Source organism: Oryzias latipes, chromosome 16, assembly GCF_002234675.1.
Source record: "Oryzias latipes chromosome 16, ASM223467v1".
NCBI lineage: Eukaryota > Metazoa > Chordata > Actinopteri > Beloniformes > Adrianichthyidae > Oryzias > Oryzias latipes.
In genome coordinates, this window is record NC_019874.2 from 32,190,863 (window position 1) to 32,209,343 (window position 18,481).

Sequence of the window (18,481 nt, forward strand, 5' to 3'; positions counted from 1 at the left end):
CGTCCAGGTACCCTGACCCTAAAGGGGTTAACCTAAACGCCTTTGGCGACCAGGTACCCTGACCCTTAAGGGGTTAACCTAAACGCCTTTGGCGACCAGGTACCCTGAACCTAAAGGGGTTAACCTAAACGCCTTTGGCGACCAGGTACCCTGACCCTTAAGGGGTTAACCTAAACGCCTTTGGCGACCAGGTACCCTGACCCTTAAGGGGTTAACCTAAACGCCTTTGGCGACCAGGTACCCTGACCCTTAAGGGGTTAACCTAAACGCCTTTGGCGACCAGGTACCCTGACCCTTAAGGGGTTAACCTAAACGCCTTTGGCGTCCAGGTACCCTGACCCTAAAGGGGTTAACCTAAACGCCTTTGGCGACCAGGTACCCTGACCCTTAAGGGGTTAACCTAAACGCCTTTGGCGACCAGGTACCCTGACCCTTAAGGGGTTAACCTAAACGCCTTTGGCGACCAGGTACCCTGACCCTTAAGGGGTTAACCTAAACGCCTTTGGCGTCCAGGTACCCTGACCCTTAAGGGGTTATCCTAAACGCCTTTGGCGTCCAGGTACCCTGACCCTAAAGGGGTTAACCTAAACGCCTTTGGCGTCCAGGTACCCTGACCCTTAAGGGGTTAACCTAAACGCCTTTGGCGTCCAGGTACCCTGACCCTAAAGGGGTTAACCTAAACGCCTTTGGCGTCCAGGTACCCTGACCCTTAAGGGGTTAACCTAAACGCCTTTGGCGACCAGGTACCCTGACCCTTAAGGGGTTAACCTAAACGCCTTTGGCGACCAGGTACCCTGACCCTTAAGGGGTTAACCTAAACGCCTTTGGCGTCCAGGTACCCTGACCCTAAAGGGGTTAACCTAAACGCCTTTGGCGACCAGGTACCCTGACCCTTAAGGGGTTAACCTAAACGCCTTTGGCGACCAGGTACCCTGACCCTTAAGGGGTTAACCTAAACGCCTTTGGCGACCAGGTACCCTGACCCTTAAGGGGTTAACCTAAACGCCTTTGGCGTCCAGGTACCCTGACCCTAAAGGGGTTAACCTAAACGCCTTTGGCGACCAGGTACCCTGACCCTTAAGGGGTTAACCTAAACGCCTTTGGCGACCAGGTACCCTGACCCTTAAGGGGTTAACCTAAACGCCTTTGGCGTCCAGGTACCCTGAACCTAAAGGGGTTAACCTAAACGCCTTTGGCGTCCAGGTACCCTGACCCTTAAGGGGTTAACCTAAACGCCTTTGGCGTCCAGGTACCCTGACCCTTAAGGGGTTATCCTAAACGCCTTTGGCGTCCAGGTACCCTGAACCTAAAGGGGTTAACCTAAACGCCTTTGGCGTCCAGGTACCCTGACCCTTAAGGGGTTAACCTAAACGCCTTTGGCGTCCAGGTACCCTGACCCTAAAGGGGTTAACCTAAACGCCTTTGGCGTCCAGGTACCCTGACCCTTAAGGGGTTAACCTAAACGCCTTTGGCGTCCAGGTACCCTGACCCTTAAGGGGTTAACCTAAACGCCTTTGGCGTCCAGGTACCCTGACCCTAAAGGGGTTAACCTAAACGCCTTTGGTGTCCAGGTACCCTGAACCTAAAGGCGTTAGGCGTCCAGGTACCCTGACCCTAAAGGGGTTAACCTAAACGCCTTTGGCGTCCAGGTACCCTGACCCTAAAGGGGTTAACCTAAACGCCTTTGGCGTCCAGGTACCCTGACCCTAAAGGGGTTAACCTAAACGCCTTTGGTGTCCAGGTACCCTGAACCTAAAGGGGTTAACCTAAACGCCTTTGGCGACCAGGTACCCTGACCCTTAAGGGGTTAACCTAAACGCCTTTGGCGTCCAGGTACCCTGACCCTAAAGGGGTTAACCTAAACGCCTTTGGTGTCCAGGTACCCTGAACCTAAAGGCGTTAGGCGTCCAGGTACCCTGACCCTAAAGGGGTTAACCTAAACGCCTTTGGCGTCCAGGTACCCTGACCCTAAAGGGGTTAACCTAAACGCCTTTGGCGTCCAGGTACCCTGACCCTAAAGGGGTTAACCTAAACGCCTTTGGCGTCCAGGTACCCTGAACCTAAAGGGGTTAACCTAAACGCCTTTGGCGACCAGGTACCCTGACCCTTAAGGGGTTAACCTAAACGCCTTTGGCGTCCAGGTACCCTGACCCTAAAGGGGTTAACCTAAACGCCTTTGGCGACCAGGTACCCTGACCCTAAAGGGGTTAACCTAAACGCCTTTGGCGTCCAGGTACCCTGAACCTAAAGGGGTTAACCTAAACGCCTTTGGCGTCCAGGTACCCTGAACCTAAAGGGGTTGACCTAAACGCCTTTGGCGTCCAGGTACCCTGACCCTAAAGGGGTTAACCTAAACGCCTTTGGCGACCAGGTACCCTGACCCTAAAGGGGTTAACCTAAACGCCTTTGGCGTCCAGGTACCCTGAACCTAAAGGGGTTAACCTAAACGCCTTTGGCGTCCAGGTACCCTGAACCTAAAGGGGTTGACCTAAACGCCTTTGGCGTCCAGGTACCCTGACCCTAAAGGGGTTAACCTAAACGCCTTTGGCGTCCAGGTACCCTGACCCTAAAGGGGTTAACCTAAACGCCTTTGGTGTCCAGGTACCCTGACCCTAAAGGGGTTAACCTAAACGCCTTTGGCGTCCAGGTACCCTGACCCTAAAGGGGTTAACCTAAACGCCTTTGGCGTCCAGGTACCCTGAACCTAAAGGCTTTTTCCACAGATCCTGTTGACGACACGTTTTCATCAAACACGGGCTGTCACTTTTCAAAACGCCGCCCTCTCTCTGGAGAACCGCTTTGGAGCCGTGGATCTGGGTCGCCTCGGTCGTGTCTGACGCCGTTTTTCCTCAATCATCTTGTTATGAGAACCTGAGCGCTGAAGCTTTCCTGCAGCTGCTGGCTCAAACCTGAGCCCTGCAGAAGTCCAACCTTTGGTTCTGGAAACATTTCCCGATCCAGAGGACGGGGAGGGTGGCAGCTGAACGCCTCCAGACTCCGCCTCCATCTGCAGACATGGAACAGTCTGGAAGTCCTCTGGACGTAGAAAGGAAAGCTCAGACCACCTCCAGGAAGTTCAGAGGATGGAGGGGCACACCTGACCTTTGAGCTTTTCAGAGATCAAAGTCTCTGCAGTCCGAGCTCCTCCTGCTCCTCGGACACATCTGTGCCCCCCCGCCCCATATACCAAAGCCTTTTACTTTAAACAAGAGCTGTAACCATGGCAACGTGAAAATGCTCGATCCGGACAAAAATGGGAGGAAAAGGTCACGTCGTCATGGAAACCAGCAGACCTCCATGGAGATGATGTTTGCTTTGGACTCGGACAGGCGTTCCTTTCTGGCCCGTCACAAGTCCTTGAGCTGTTCCGTGTGCTAAGCGTGTTCTGTGCGTTCTCTGAGTCTTCAGATGACACAGAGCTCAAACATCTATGGGGGGGGGCCCGGCGGCTCCGTTTGACAGCAGCTTTACATCATGCAGGAAAGGCTTGTAGTCGTTAGTCTTCATGTCTGGCATTACTGAGCGCGCTCAGATCCTCCAGGCGCTAACGGATGGGGAGGTCCTTTCAATCAGCAAACATCAAAACGTCTGAATCAGAGTCGGATGTCACGAAGCATCCCGTCCGCCAGACGATGGTTCTGTGGATCTGTGGAACCCCGTCGTTCCCGCGGTTTCTCCACGCCTCACATCTGCTTCTGACACTCTGGCCCGTTGACTCGTGTTTGTGTTTTTCTGAATGTTTCAACAGGAATGAACTTCATTAGGAGGCGGAGACCCCGAGTCTGACCACGATGCAGTTCCTCCCTGCAGCTGTCGGCATGGCGCTGCAGGGGTTCTGCAGGGGTTCTGCTGAGGTTCTGCTGAGGTTCTGCTGAGCTCTCAGCTCCATGTGTAACGTTAGCAGAAGACTTCAGGTCATCCAGGGTCATCCACAGAAACCAAACCAGGAAACACCTACAAGACAGAAGGAGCAGCTCTGACATCCCAGGAAGAGACAGAGAGGAAGGAAATCCATGCCGGGTCGGTCCGACAGAACTCGGTCCAGTCCTGACAGCTGTGCAGATTTTAGGACGTGGGACAAACGCGGTGATGGGAACTTCTCCAGCTCACGGTCTGCAGCTTGGATCCATCACCCGTCACACAATCACGGTTCTGTGAGAACACGTGTCGTCCAGATGTGAAGGAGGCCCACGCCGGATCCGGGTCGGGTCTGATGGGAGGTCCTGTTTGAGGACCAGCTGCGTTTGTTTGTTCATTAGCTTTGTTCTCGTTAAGACGCTCCATAACGTCACGCCAGTCCAGATCTCATCCCTGTAAAGCAGCAGTGGGGGGCCCCTCCCTGTGAAAGAGGATGCCGGGGGAGGGGGGGGCACTGGACCTCAGATGGTTCTGCTTGCAGCTCCTCATGAGTCTCCTGATGTTCCTCAGCTGCTCCAGGCGGGTTTGTTTGGGTTAACGCTGGGACCGTGAGGACGCAGTCAGAGATCCATGAGAAGATCGGCGCTCTGAGCGGAGCGCCCCCCCCCCCGAACACTGAGGCCCCTCACTCGTTCACTTGAAAGCTCTGAGCGGAGCGGCCCGCTCAAGTTCTGCCTTTATTTGGACAGAACCAGAACAGCCCGAATGGAGTAAACAATGGAGAGACCCTCAGAGAGCTGGAGGCCCACTGTGATTACCGTCACATGCTACACATTACGACCCCCCCTTCTGCTGGCAGGTGATTAAAAGCAGGCCTTAACATGTTAGAGGCCGGGGGGGGCATGTTTCCCCATCCTCCAGAGGAAACGGGTCAGATTCTAGAATCTTCTCTTCTAGACTCACTTTCGTGTCTGCAGATCTGTCCTGCGATTGGCTGAGGCCATGAGAGGGTCCGGGTCAGACCAGACCCTGGTTGGACTGGAGCTGTTGCGTGTGCTAAACGTGTTCTGTATGTTCTCTGTGGTTTGGTTGGCCTTCCTGCCTCAGCCTGACTCGTGAATGCATCAATAAATAATCCTGATGGTTTAACCCACAGCTCTGTGTGTCACTCTGAGGAGGAAACATGACCTTCACTGCAGGAGGACCCAGAGGAGGCGGTCACGCCAGGTCGGCTCCAGCTGCAGGAGATCCCGGGGTGGCGTCTCCCTACGCCGCCCCTCCCTACGCCGCCCCTCCCTCTCCACTGACAGATGAACTTGTTTGTCATAAATTGAAGCTCAGAAATGAGAAGTTTGACCTCAAACTGTAAATGTGTCGCAAACACAAACCCGGACTCTGGACTAAATCCAGAACATCCATCTGGTTCGGGTCCTTTTGACCCCAGTTGGAGGCCTGTTTGAATCCTATCTGTGTTTTCCTGGAAATGCTCCTGTCGGCTTCCTGAGTGGATCCAGAGGAGAGCTGTTGTCACAGCTGGAGTTTCCACAAACACGGAGCTACGGTCCATCAGAACTTTGAAGTCCCGCTCCGATCGTCTTCTGATCCGTTTTCAAAGCATTCCCAGCCGTCTGATGATGCCGTTTTTAATCAAAATCAACACAATCTGCAGACTTCATCAGGGATTCGCCTCTGAGTTGTGGGCAGAGTAAGCCTACCCCCACATCCCATCATCCCTCTGTTTACACGCTCTCCCGCTAGCTTACACCCCTCACACCCCCAACCTAACATTAGCAGTGCAACAAAAACAGATCAGATCTATCCAGTCGTCCAGTTCTGATCCAGATTCCAGCTCAGAGCAGGAAAACAAAGACGTTCATGGACCCATGATCAGAAAAACAAAAGAGGGTCCGACCCGGTTCTAGCAGGTGGACCTAAAATTGCATAAATGTTCTCCGTCGTGAGAAAAGAACACGTTAAGAACTCCACAAACATTCACTGAGAACGCAGGGAGGAGGAGAACCAAAGGGAGGAGGTGCTCTAAGCTCCGTGTGTCTGGAGGAGAACCAAACATCCACAGTGTGAATCTGAAAAAACAAATGCATGCTGGGTAAAGGAGGAGCAGTGAGGAGCTGCAGGTGGTTCTCAGGAACAGTCCCTCTTCTTCTCCTTTCTTTTCTGTTCTTATCTGAGCTTCTGAAGGACCACAGCGCCCCCTGATGAGCAGCTGCAGGAACTGCATCCAGATCTTAGTTTTAGAGTTGATTCTGAAAAAAAACAGTTACTGCTCTCAGATCCACACCGGCTGAAGGTTCTTATGAGGACAGATGTTCTAAGTTCTCCTCTCGTTCTACGTTCCTATGGTGCCATCTCATCCTCTGTCTGGAGGCTGAGATGGCACCACTGAGGAGTTTCTCATGACCTCTGATGAGGTCGGCAGATGGAGGAAGTGGCAAAATTAGTCAGAAAGTAGATCCAGATGTGGCCGATGCCTCCAGAGCTCAGAAGAACGCGTTTGCACAAAAGAACGGGAAATGAGAGAAGACTCAGCAAATGGCTGCTTTTGAAGAAGGCTGGACAGATGTGAGTAACGGGAACGCTGGAACCGTCCTGCTGGTTCCATCTGATGGTTTCCATGTGCTGCAGATGTTCTCCTCTGCTGCAACACTTTATCTCCATGATTGATGAGGAGGTGGGTTCCTCCTCGCAGGAGACGCCTTCAGGAGCTCTGCCAGACCCTAACCCTTTAGATAATTAGACTGTCAGCAAACAGACACCAAGAATCCAACCAGAATCCATCAGGAATCTGTCAGATCTTCAGAGCTCAGATGAAGCAGAATCCTCATGAGGGCCTAGAAGAGGTGCAAATGCTGAATGAAGGTGTAACGGTGTGAACAGACAGCATCAGGTAACAGAGGTTCCTGCGTTGGTGTTGGGGTTCAGATAAACCTACAGTCCATCATTTCAGAAGCGTTCCTGGAGTTTTAAGGTTCTTTTGGGTTTGCCGCTGAAGTCTGGGAGGTTCCCAAAAAGCAGTAGCATCTCTGCACACGGGAAGAGAGGCGGTGAGGAAATCCCAGCGTGTCGCTCTGGACCCCACGTTGTCCCCCTTTCCCCTTGTTTCTGTTCTTTCGACCTGCATAGGTTCTGGGGTTCCTCTGCGCGCGGTTCCTTTACCCGCATTAACACCTCCAGCTCATCCGTCTTCTTGAGATAAATGAACCCGTGGTTCAAATCTGACGTCGGTCTGAGCTTTCGTTGTTGGGTTCTAATGCTTGCTGAGAACCAGAGGGTCAGTTTTCAGGTCCCCAGAAGCCAGACTTCTCTGTTTTCATGTCTGTGTCGCCTGAAGCTGTTTTCGTCCTCCTAAATCAAAGACAGAGGGTGGGCGTGTCCCGCTTTCATGTCTGCTGATGTGTGCAGCTGATTTTAAGATCTTTCTGTGGAAAACGTGTGGTCAAACGTCTCATTTCCTCTCTCCATATTTGTGTGGCAGGGGGAGGATCTGACGGTCCAGGATGGAGGGAAGACTGCTGCTCTGCCTCGTGTTGGCAGTGTGTTTCCATGGAAACGCAGCTCAGAACACAGGTGAGTAAGCTTGAACTGTACTGCACATCAGCATGGGGAAAATGGCTGCACACGTGCACAGACGTGCACAGGCTTGCACATCACCACAAAGAAGAATGGTTTGCACGAAGTTACGCTTTCAGCAGCCGGTCCAGTCATGTCGGTCAGTTTGTTCTCCCTCCTGCTGTTGCATTCATCAGCTGTCAAACATCTGGGTTTGGCAAACTTGTTCTCCATATTGGGGGGGGCAGCAGTGGGCTGCAGGAACCATTGGGTGGTTCAACTCCACGACCCAAACCTGTAATGTTGAAGGACACATAGTCACGAGTGGCTTATGAAAACGAGTTTTTAGCTGGATCAGGTCTCCACATTCAGATGTTTGTTTACTGGAATTGACTCCGCCTCCACGCACCTCAGTTCCTGTCAAAGACCGTAGATAAAGGATAGTTGCGGGTTAGAGACACAGCTTTGAGCACGGTGGAGGAGGGTTGATGCACAGGGTCTGGGCTGAACCATGGTCCTGCAGCTCAAACTGGGTCATGTAGAACCAAAGAGCTGCACTGATCCAGTTATGATCTGGTTCTGATGAAGCTTTGAAGCCACCAGATGGTTTTATGTAACAAAAAGAGGAGCACAAACCTCACATGACTGAACTTCAGACAGAGCTAATCTGTTTCCTGCTCAATCACTAACATGCAGAAAAAGGCCACGCCCACTTATTCACAGCAGAACAATCTCAGGTGTCCAGAAACGTCAGGATCTTAGGTCAACCTGAACAGATTTAGGTTTCAGTAGATCAGTGGTTCAGACTTTCACAGCTAACAGATTCAAAATGTCAGCAAAGATTAACCCACACTGGTAGGTCCTGGTCCTGGTCTGGTTCTGGTTTAGTCCTGGGCTGGTCCACTTCTGGTGTGTGTAGTTTTGCGTGTTTATGGGTGTGTGTGCGGTTGTGTGTGTATATAGTTATATGTGTGTAGTTATGCATTGGCGTGTGTGTGTAAGTGCAGTTGTGTGTAGTTGTATGTGTGTTTAGTTGGTTTGTGTGTGTGTGCATGTAGTTGGTGTGTGTGTTTGTAGTTGTGTGTGTGTGTATGTGCATGTAGTTGTGTGTTTGTAGTCGGTGTGTGTTTGTAGTTGTGTGTGTGTGGATGTAGTTGTGTTTGTGTGTGTGGTGTGTAGTTGGGTATGTGTAGTTGTATGTGTGTGTGCATGTGGTTGTGTGTGTGTCACTGTGGTGGGCCTGTCCAGAACCGGTCTTCACCCACAGACAGTGGAGGCTCCTGGAACCTCCTAGATCTCCTCAGGATTAAGCTCCACCTGCTGCTCTGGATCTCTCAAAGATCTAAGGGTTCTGCAGATGGCAGAACCGTCACTCAGATCTTTGTGAGCGCTCAGAGGCCTTCAGCCGTGGTCTTCTTCAGGCTTTCTGCATCGCTCCTGCTTTGCCCTCCATGCACCTCCACCGAGCATCACCTCCTTCCCGCTGCTCTCACCTGCTTCATGAGACCTGCAGCTGCTCCAGTGGTGGTGGGTTTCCTCTGGACGTCCATGACCTACCCTCTCCTCCTCAGTCTGCACTCAGGAAGTGAAGGCCGACATCGTCTTCCTGGTGGACGGCTCGTGGAGCATTGGCAGACCCAACTTTCAGCAGGTCCGCCACTTTCTGTCCACGCTGGTCAGCAGCTTTGATGTTAGTCCAGATCACGTCCGCATCGGCCTGGCGCAGTACAGCGACGATTCTCGCACCGAATTCCTGCTCAGAACCTTCCAGAACAACAGGGACGTCCTACAGTACATCGCCAGGTTGCCCTACAAGGGCGGTGGGACGATGACGGGGAAAGGCTTGGACTTCCTGCTGCAGGAGCACTTTGTTGAAGCAGCTGGAAGCCGGGCCAGCAGCGGCGTGACGCAGATCGCCGTGGTGATCACCGACGGCAAATCCCAGGACGAGGTGAAAAGCCAGGCTGAGAAACTGAAGCAGCGGGGAATTATTTTGTACGCCATTGGCATCAAAAATGCGATCCTAACCCAGCTGAAGGAGATCGCGGACGAGCAGAACATCTACACCGTGTCGGACTTCTCTGCGCTGCAGGGCATTTCCCAGAGCGTCATCCAGACGCTGTGCACCACGGTGGAGGAGGCCATGCGGCCGATTGGGCAGCTGTCTCCAGGTAACATCCCAGGGTCCTGCTGAACTGCATGGAGGACACCTGGAGATGTCTGTCCAGCAGCAGGTGGACTCTCAACCTTCTGCTTTTCAAAAAGAGTTGTTTATTTCTTTGATGATCTGAAGGTCAAATAGATGCACAAATAACTGAAGAAATGAATCTACAGATCTGCTGTTCCACCAACGTCTGGAGCTGGACTTGAGGTCCCACCGGGACATTTAGAAGCTCCTACCCCCCAGGCACAAGATGTCTACTAGAAAACAAATGTGCGTCTACTGTAGACGTCTACTAGAAAAGGTTTTTAAACGTGTGCTAGTAATCCCCTACTGTAACAGTTCAGATGACAACAGGAACAGGCTGCAGGAACCTCTGATAGAAAACGTGAAGAAGTCTACTTTGAACAGCTGCTGTTATCAAAGTGATTCTGTTTTCAGAACACAGACTGTCCTTTAGCATGACGGATCTTGTTGCACCCGTCCTTTTGAACACAGTCTCAAACGTTTGAAGGCTGGCCTCTGAAGCACACAAAACCACCATGGTTGCACCTTTTAAATTATTCTTTATGCTATTTAATTACCCTTTCCAAATAACCCTAACCCTACTCCAGAGAAATGGTGGCTTGTTAACAACATCCAAGGCATGATTGGACTGCGATGCAAACATCTCTACAAGAGAACAGCGACATGAATCCATGTCTGTTGGATGTAAAATACATAGATGTAGACATTGATTTAGAAATCTCTAATAGATGTGCTCGTGCCCAGTGGTTATATGACCCTAGTTAGGCTGTTAACTAGGGTCACGGTGCATAAAGGCACAGGCATGGAGAGGAGCAGCTTCTCTCTCTTGGGTCATGTTGTAGAATCTATTTACAGATCACAAGTTGAGACAAAGAAGTCCAAACACGACTTCTTAATAAAACAAGCAGATCTTCTCAGGACTGCGTCAGTTTTCTTTAAGTCTCTTTAGCATCCTGAGTGCCAAAAGTCTGTGATGGTAAGGTTCTGGTGTGCTCATAGTCATTGAATAGAAGGAGTCCTGTGGGTTTGGACGGTTTCCATGCAGGTTCTCCATGTCGTTCTCATCTTCAACTCAGTGAATGCAATCCTTCACCTGAAGACAAAATTGACCTGAATTCGTCTGAATTATTTAGCCGTTTTTATCACGTCTGTGATCGTTAAAAAAAGATTCTGCTTTTTCAGTTTGGACCAGGAGTTCAGCCACAAGGATCCAGGCCATCGCAGGGAACTGATAGGTTCCTCTTCGTCGTTTCAGGCTCCGACTCTTATCTGTTCTTCTCTGCAGAATGTGCTATGGCCACTGTGGCCGACATCGTCTTCCTGGTGGACGGTTCCTCCAGCATTGGCATTGACAACTTTGAGGAGGTCAGGCTGTTCCTCAGAGAAGTGGTCTCCGGTCTGGACATCGGCCCAGATAAGGTTCGGGTCGGCTTGGCTCAGTACAGCGACGAACCCTACCAGGAGTTTTTGCTGAAGGACCACTTCGATGCTTCATCCCTGCTGGCTGCTATCGAGAGGTTACCGTACAGGACCGGCCAGACGGAGACGGGCAAGGCCATCAGCTTTCTGCTGTCTCAGTACTTCACGGAGGAGGCCGGGAGCCGCGCCCGCCAGCGGGTGCCTCAGATCGCCGTGGTGATCACAGATGGGGACTCGTCCGACGATGTGGAGGAACCCGCTCAGCAGCTGCGGGAGCAGGGTGTCATCGTATTCGGCATCGGTGTGGGACAGGCCAACCTGGGGGAGCTCCAGCTCATCGCCAACCGGCCCGCGCAGCGCTTCCTGTTCACCATCGAAAACTACCAGGCCCTGCAGACGCTGACCAGCAGCCTGATGCAGACCATCTGCGTGTCCATGGAGGACCAGAGGCTGGGTGAGATCTGCTGCACACGCCGCTCCACACACACCTCTGTTTGAGATTAGGGAAGAACATCACCATCCAGGACGTGGGTGTGTGTGTGTGTGTGGGGGGGGGGGGGTGTGGGGGGGGGGGGGGTGAATGGGACCGTGACTGTGAAGCGCTTTGGGCCTTAATGAGGTCTTAAAGCGCCATATTTATCTTACGACCCTTTGGGTTCAGAAGGATCCAGACCATCACATGGACGATCAGTTCCTTCTTATTCTTAGGTTCTGAGTCTGTTCTTCTCTGCAGAATGTCTCCAAGCCAACATGGCTGACACGGCCAACAGAGTGGCTTCACATCTGCACTGAATCAATTAATACCAAGTGAAAAAAAAACTTTTTTTACAAATAAATGAGAGACCAGACATGCTGCAGCCGCAGGTCTGGTCTCATGAGCATTTGAATGTTTGTATCTTCTCTAACCTATCCGAGTGGTGATGCTAGAACCTGCAGGAAGAGTTCTGCACACAACAAAGCCGTCTCTTGGTTTTGTCTGGTCTCAGCGAGAGCAGAGCTCACCCTGTTTTTGTCTTCCAGCATTGGCAGAAAGGTTTGCAGACATCTTTGTCTTGGTGGACAGCGGCATTTCCCAGACAGAATTCCAGCAGGTCCGGTTGCTCCTCAACCGACTCACCAATCAGCTGAACCTTGGTGCGTCCACCAACCGCCTGGGCCTGGCTCAGTACGGCAAGGTGGTGAAGGTGGAGTTCCTGCTCAACAAGCACAACACTAAAGAGGAAATCCTGGACTCCCTAAAGCGCTTCCGCATTTCACGACCCCTGCCCTCCGATCCGCGTAACCTGGGCGCTGCCTTAGAGTTCGCCAGAGCCAACTTTTTCACAGTGGAGGCGGGGGGCCGGGCGGCAGTGGGCTCCCGCCAGTTCCTGGTTGTTCTGAGCGGGAAGGACTCTGATGATTCTGTGTACAAGGCCTCCCGTCTGATCAAGTCTGCCGGCATAACCGTGGTGGGAATGAGCCTCGGAGCATCCATGACAGAGATGAGCGTGGTCGCCACCCCCCCGTACGTCTACCAGATCCCTGTCGCGACCGCGGCGCCGACTCTCAAAGGGATCATTGGACAACAGCAACAAGATCCTGATCTGACCCAAGGTAAAGAATCTACCACAAGCTGTTGAACTGCTTTCCAATCAGTCCATCGGCCTGAAGCTCCGTTCCAGCACAGAAACCACAGACCTCCAAACAGACGAGCTGCCTTTCAATTAAAAAACAGTTCAATTCAGTTTGTAATTCCCAGGTAAAAAACAACATCCACGTGTTTTTGTTTGGTTTCTCCTGTTGGTCGGCCTCCAACCTGTTTTCTCATGGCTACAGTTCTAAACTAACCTCTTCAAAAGTATGTTTGGTTGGAGAGGAAGGTAAAGGGTTAAGGGAAAACCCATTGAACAAAATCTAGACTACAAAGACATTTGGAAACAATCTGTAGTTATTTCAATAAACCAACATTTACTACAAATGCTCCTGTAGTGAAACTGAATCAGACAGGAAACAGACAAATATCATCTGTATTATAAAAAAAAATTGTAACTGCATAAACACAAGTCTATTAGTCCTGTTAGTCCAGCTGTCTGCCTCTGGTTTCATTCATTTGCACATGTATGAAACACAGAGCGGCTCTCCTGGAACCACTTTCAGTCTAACCGTAAACCCAACAGGACAAACCTGGAAATGTCTTTTCAGATTTTCCTAGGTTTTTATTTCTGACTGGAGGAATCGCAGAGATGGCGTTTTTCACAGAACTTCAACAAACGTTTGAATGAGTTTTCACAAATCAATAACTTTATTTATGGATCTTCATTCTGTGTCAAAAGTCTTAAGACAGTTTTAAACGTTCTTTTTTTCTCTAGATTTCATACGGAGCTCATTAGAATGTGACACGGATTCTCCACTGACGTTTCTCGTAACCCTTGTGCTATCCTAGGCACTTTAACGTTGAGAGTTGGGTCATATAGACCCACTAGACAGAGCTCTGAACCTTTTTTCTTCAATGATTTGTGATCTTCACTGGTGTCCATGGATTACATGAAATCTTTCCACCTTTATCCACCTTTGTCATGGTAGGGAGAACACCTCAATGGAAGGGGGGGGGGGTCATCTAAGATAGAACAAGGGTTAATTATCAAAGTGGAAACTTAAAGTCAGACGCCAACTTCCGCTTCATTCAGGGTTAACCCTGGGGCAAATAAACTCAACAAAATAAAAGCATTCAACCATCACAATAAAAGTGAAATTTTCCAAATTTGATAACACGTTGACTTGAATGTTTGTAACTTTATTAGCAGCATCGTCCCAACATTAGAGAAAAAAAATTGGGAGGCATGTGACCGGACTGCATTGAAATCCAGAACACTGGATAGTCCTGCACTCTACGGTTTTTATCAAGTAGGGATTTGGGGTGGGGGGGTCCGTTATCAGAAATTAACGGACAACAGACGGTTGCTTTCGTGAAATCCATGGTCACTTATAAAAAGAAATAAATATTAAATGTCAAATTTTAGTACTTTATTCTTAAAATCGCTTTTTCACAAAAAGTGGACTGGGACATGGTGTGGCATGTTGTCATAGTAACAGCTTAGTCGGTACCGACCTCGACTGCAGCGGCAAAGGAAAACTACATCTATACTGATGATGACGATGTGTTAAAGAAAGCATCAGATCAGACAGAAAGTTCACCTCGTACCGCTTGTTTTTGTCAGATGATTAAGATAAGATTTGTTTTAAAGTAGCCAGCGCAGTGATACAGAAGATTTAAGCTAAGTGACCATAAATAAATGAGGTCATGAATGAACCCAGCCGCCACGACTGAACATTGGTTCCATCTGTCCACAGACTGCAGAGCGGCCAAAGTGGCAGACATCGTCTTCGTCATCGATCAGTCCGGAAGCATCGGAACGGCCAACTTCCAGCTGGTGCGCATGTTTGTGCACTCCATTGTGAGCGGACTGGATGTGGGTCAAAACAGAGTTCGGGTGGGCGTGGTCGTGTACAACGACAAGCCCGAGGCGCTGGTCTACCTTAACACCTTCAAAAACAAGCAGAACCTTCTAAACTTCATCCAAATCCTGCCTTACGTCGGAGGAGGAACCAAGACTGGAGCTGCGCTGAACTTCACCCTCCAGAGTGTCTTCACCAAGGAGAGCGGCAGCAGGACCAACACGGGTGTCCAGCAGGTGGCGGTGGTCATCACAGACGGAGAATCTCAGGACAGCGTGCGTGAGGCAGCAGCTTCTCTTCGCCGCTCAGGCGTCATCGTTTACTCTGTGGGAGTGGACAAAGCTAACGAGACAGAGCTGATCCAGATAGCCTCCCACCCCCCCAAAGAGCATGTGTTCATCGTGAAGAGCTTTGCTGAACTGACCCCCCTGAAAGTCAAGCTGCAAAAAGTCCTGTGCTACAACATCATCCGTCAGGCGGTGACGGTTGCTGGGCGAAGCAGCGCCATCAAAGAAGGTTCTTAGATCCACACTGACGGTTCCTCCAAATCCAGAAGAAGCCTTCACTCAGATCTAACATGAAACTTCTGCTTCTCCTTTCCAGGATGTCTCCAAACGGAGGAAGCAGACATCTTCTTCCTCATTGACCACTCCAGAAGCATTTACCCGTCTGACTTCAAGGACATGATAAATTTCATCATCGAGTTCATCCAGACCTTCCGGATCGGGCCGCAGTATGTCCGCATGGGCGTGGTGAAGTATGCAGACCTTCCAGAATTGGAGTTTGGACTGGAAACGTACATGGATGCCGAGAATCTGGAGACCGCGGTGAGGACCATTCAACAGAGGGGGGGCGGGACAGAAACTGGAAGGGCTCTGACTTTCATGGGAAGTCTATTTGACAAAGCCAAAGACTCTCGGGGCCACAAAGTCCCAGAGTACCTCGTGGTCATCACCGACGGGAAGTCCTCTGACGAGGTGAAGAGTCCGGCAGAGAAGCTGAGGTCCAAAGGTGTCACCATCTACACCATCGGGGTGAAGGAAGCAGACAAAAAGGAGCTGGAGGAGATCTCAGGAGACCCAAAAAGGATGTTCTTTGTCAATGACTTTGATGCCCTGAACCCCATCAAGGACAAGGTGATCACAGACATCTGTTCTGCTGACGGTGAGGGCAAATCCAGACCTTTCCTGATCCTTTCATCCTGTTTAAGGTTCCATGTTCTTGGTGCAGCTGTAACCAGACCAAACTGACCTCTCTGCTGTTCTGTCCGCAGTTTGCAAGGACTTATCAGGAGACCTGGTCTTCCTGATTGACAGCTCCGGCAGCATCTATCCACAAGACTACGAGAAAATGAAAGACTTCATGAAGTTTGTCATCAGCAGGTCCTTCATTGGGAGGAACGAGGTGCACGTTGGTGTCTTGCAGTTCAGCTCCAGCCCGCAGCCTGAGTTCGACCTCCGCAGCTTCTTCAGCAAGGAGGACATGCTGCAGGCCATCAATGGCATGCAGCAGCTGGGGGGGGGCACTCTGACGGGCGACGCCCTCACCGCCGTGTCTCAGTACTTTGACTCAGCGTTGGGAGGGCGTCCACACCTGCAGCAGAGGCTGGTGGTGGTAACCGACGGACAGGCTCAGGATGAGGTTCGAGGCCCGGCTGAGGCCCTCAGGGAAAAGGGGGTGAAGATTTATGCCATCGGCGTGGTCGACGCCAACACCACCCAGCTGTTGGAGATCAGTGGGTCACATGACAGGATGTACTCTGGCAGAGACTTTGATGCCCTAAAGGACCTGGAGAGTCTGTTGGCTCTGCAGCTGTGTGATCCACAGAGAGGTGAGGTTCCGAAACACACCTGTGCAGGATCCGTGGTTTCAGGTTTTACCTGAGCTCTTCCTCAGCACCTGTACAGGTTCAAAACCAAGCTCCTGTTTCTGCAAATGCAAAGTAGAAAATGACCATGTGCAGTTTATCCCCTGTAAAGAGAAGAAACCCAACCTTTTCTCTGGAGATCGTTTTGTCTGTGAGACTCTGGCTCAACTGTAGTCACATTTTAGACCTAAAACTGGCAGTGTCCATCATACCGTCTCTATTTTTGAACCTTAAACTCTGAAACTTCCAATCACTTGATCACAGAATGCTCCACTATCTTGTTGGCCTTCCTTTCATCAAATCATGAACTGGGCTGCACGGTGGGGTAGTGGTTAGCACTCTCGCCTCAAAATGAGAAGGTCCGGGTTCAAATTCCAGCCGGGTTCTTTCTGTGTGGAATTAGCAGGTTCTCCTTGTTCATGTGTGGGTTTTCTTCCAAATACTTGACTCATCGGTTGATTGGTGACTCTAGACATGAATGGGAGTTTGTGTGTCCGTGTGATGGACTGGTGACCTGTCCAAGGTTCCTTACCCTGAAGGAGCTGGGATAGGCTCCAGCAACTCCATGGCCCTGCACAGCAGAAAAGCATGAACAGCCCTCAACATTTGTCTGTGGCGAAGGACAGCAGCACAAAGTGCCTGTTAGCTCATGAGCGCCCCCTGAAGGCGTAACACTGTACTGTCTGCATCCCCTCGTGTTTGCTCTACAGCCTGACATCGATGATCAAAAGTAAAGATGTCACACTATTTGATCCCCCCTTAAATATGTGGAGCTGGCAACTCCTCAATAACGCACACTCTCTGAATGACCGTAACTCTTCAAGCGTTAACGCATTTTGTGTAATTCCAACGGATTCAGAAGCTGAGAAAAGCAGCTTTGCACTTTTTAGTAGTAAAATATTGTGTATCAGCGCAAAGCATCCGCTGCAAAATCTGTTGTACAAATACTTTCAGAGTGAACACTTTACAATAGTAAAAGTTTTACTATTGTAAAGTGTAATCACTTGAGCAATTTAAGTACTAAAGTGTTACCGTAGACCAGTTACCCTCACTTGCTGTGAAAGTAGTAGTAAAAAGTCATAAGAATACTCAATCCAATTGGTCTCCATTCTGTAAACACTACATTGGTGGACCCGAGGTGTGAAGGTTTGTCCATTTCTAAAGACACATCACTTTACTGCCTTACCTCCAGTTTTCTCTTTATTAGATCAGGACAGACAGGATTTAAATGACCATTGAAGACCAAAGTCACTGTACTTGTTTCTGCATCTGACCACCGTTCTGTTTGATTTTCAACCAGACTGCAAGAAGACGGAAAGGGCGGACATCATTTTCCTGGTGGATGGTTCCACCAGCATTTCTTTGGAGAACTTCAAAAGCATGCAGAAGTTCATGCTCTCCATGGTGAACCAAACCACCGTTGGTGAGAACCTGACTCGCTTCGGTGTCCTCCTCTACTCCAATGACCCAAAGATGATGTTCAAGCTGAACCAGTTCAAAACTAGACAAGAGGTCTTGAAAGCCATATCAGGCCTGAAGCCCCCATCTGGAGACACCTACACTGGCAAGGCTCTGAAGTTCTGTTTGCAGTTCTTCAGTGCTGAAAACGGAGGGCGAGCAGAGCTGCAGGTCCCTCAGATCCTTATGGTGATCACAGATGGAGACGCCACTGACCGGAACAACCTGGTTGAGCCGTCAGAGGCGCTGAGAAGCAAAGGAGTCAATATCTTCAGTATCGGAGTAAAGGGAGCCAACATGACGCAGCTAGAGATCATGGCTGGTCAAGACAAATCCAAAGTTTTCTTTGTGGACAACTTTGCCGCCTTGGAAGGTCTCTACAAAAATATCTCAAAGGAACTCTGCAACTCCACCAAGCCAGGTAAGGATGAGCATCTCAGCCACTCTTAGCTTTTGATTTTCCTTCTGATCTTCAAGTAATAGCTTCAAACTGACCTACGATATTTTGTACTTAGAGACCAGACTATCCAAAGTTCTCCAACTGTTAGATGTTTTTCAGTACCTCAGCAGAAATGAAATGCTGTGCTAAAGATTTTCTGCTTTAGAAATCTGAGACATGGTTGATCCACTTCACATCATGTGTGTCCATGTTTGTTGGGACCCAGTCTAAAATCTGAGTATTTCTAGAT

General features: G+C 50.2%; 1 protein-coding gene across 2 annotated transcripts in view; it reads left to right on the forward strand.

Annotated features, from left to right (window-relative positions):
• LOC101173335 (collagen alpha-6(VI) chain) overlaps positions 1–18,481 on the forward strand; it is a 43,210-nt gene that overhangs the window by 4,179 nt on the left and 20,550 nt on the right. Inside the window, exons 2-9 of one of the 2 annotated variants that reach the window (XM_023964474.1) lie at positions 7,352–7,443; positions 8,997–9,596; positions 10,899–11,486; positions 12,053–12,625; positions 14,363–14,983; positions 15,071–15,631; positions 15,741–16,298; positions 17,635–18,213. In XM_023964474.1, the coding sequence (XP_023820242.1) occupies positions 7,374–7,443; positions 8,997–9,596; positions 10,899–11,486; positions 12,053–12,625; positions 14,363–14,983; positions 15,071–15,631; positions 15,741–16,298; positions 17,635–18,213 (4,150 nt within the window). In that variant the 5' untranslated portion in view covers positions 7,352–7,373. The remainder of the gene's footprint in view (positions 1–7,351; positions 7,444–8,996; positions 9,597–10,898; positions 11,487–12,052; positions 12,626–14,362; positions 14,984–15,070; positions 15,632–15,740; positions 16,299–17,634; positions 18,214–18,481) is intronic. The other variant, XM_023964475.1, reaches the window with a different exon arrangement.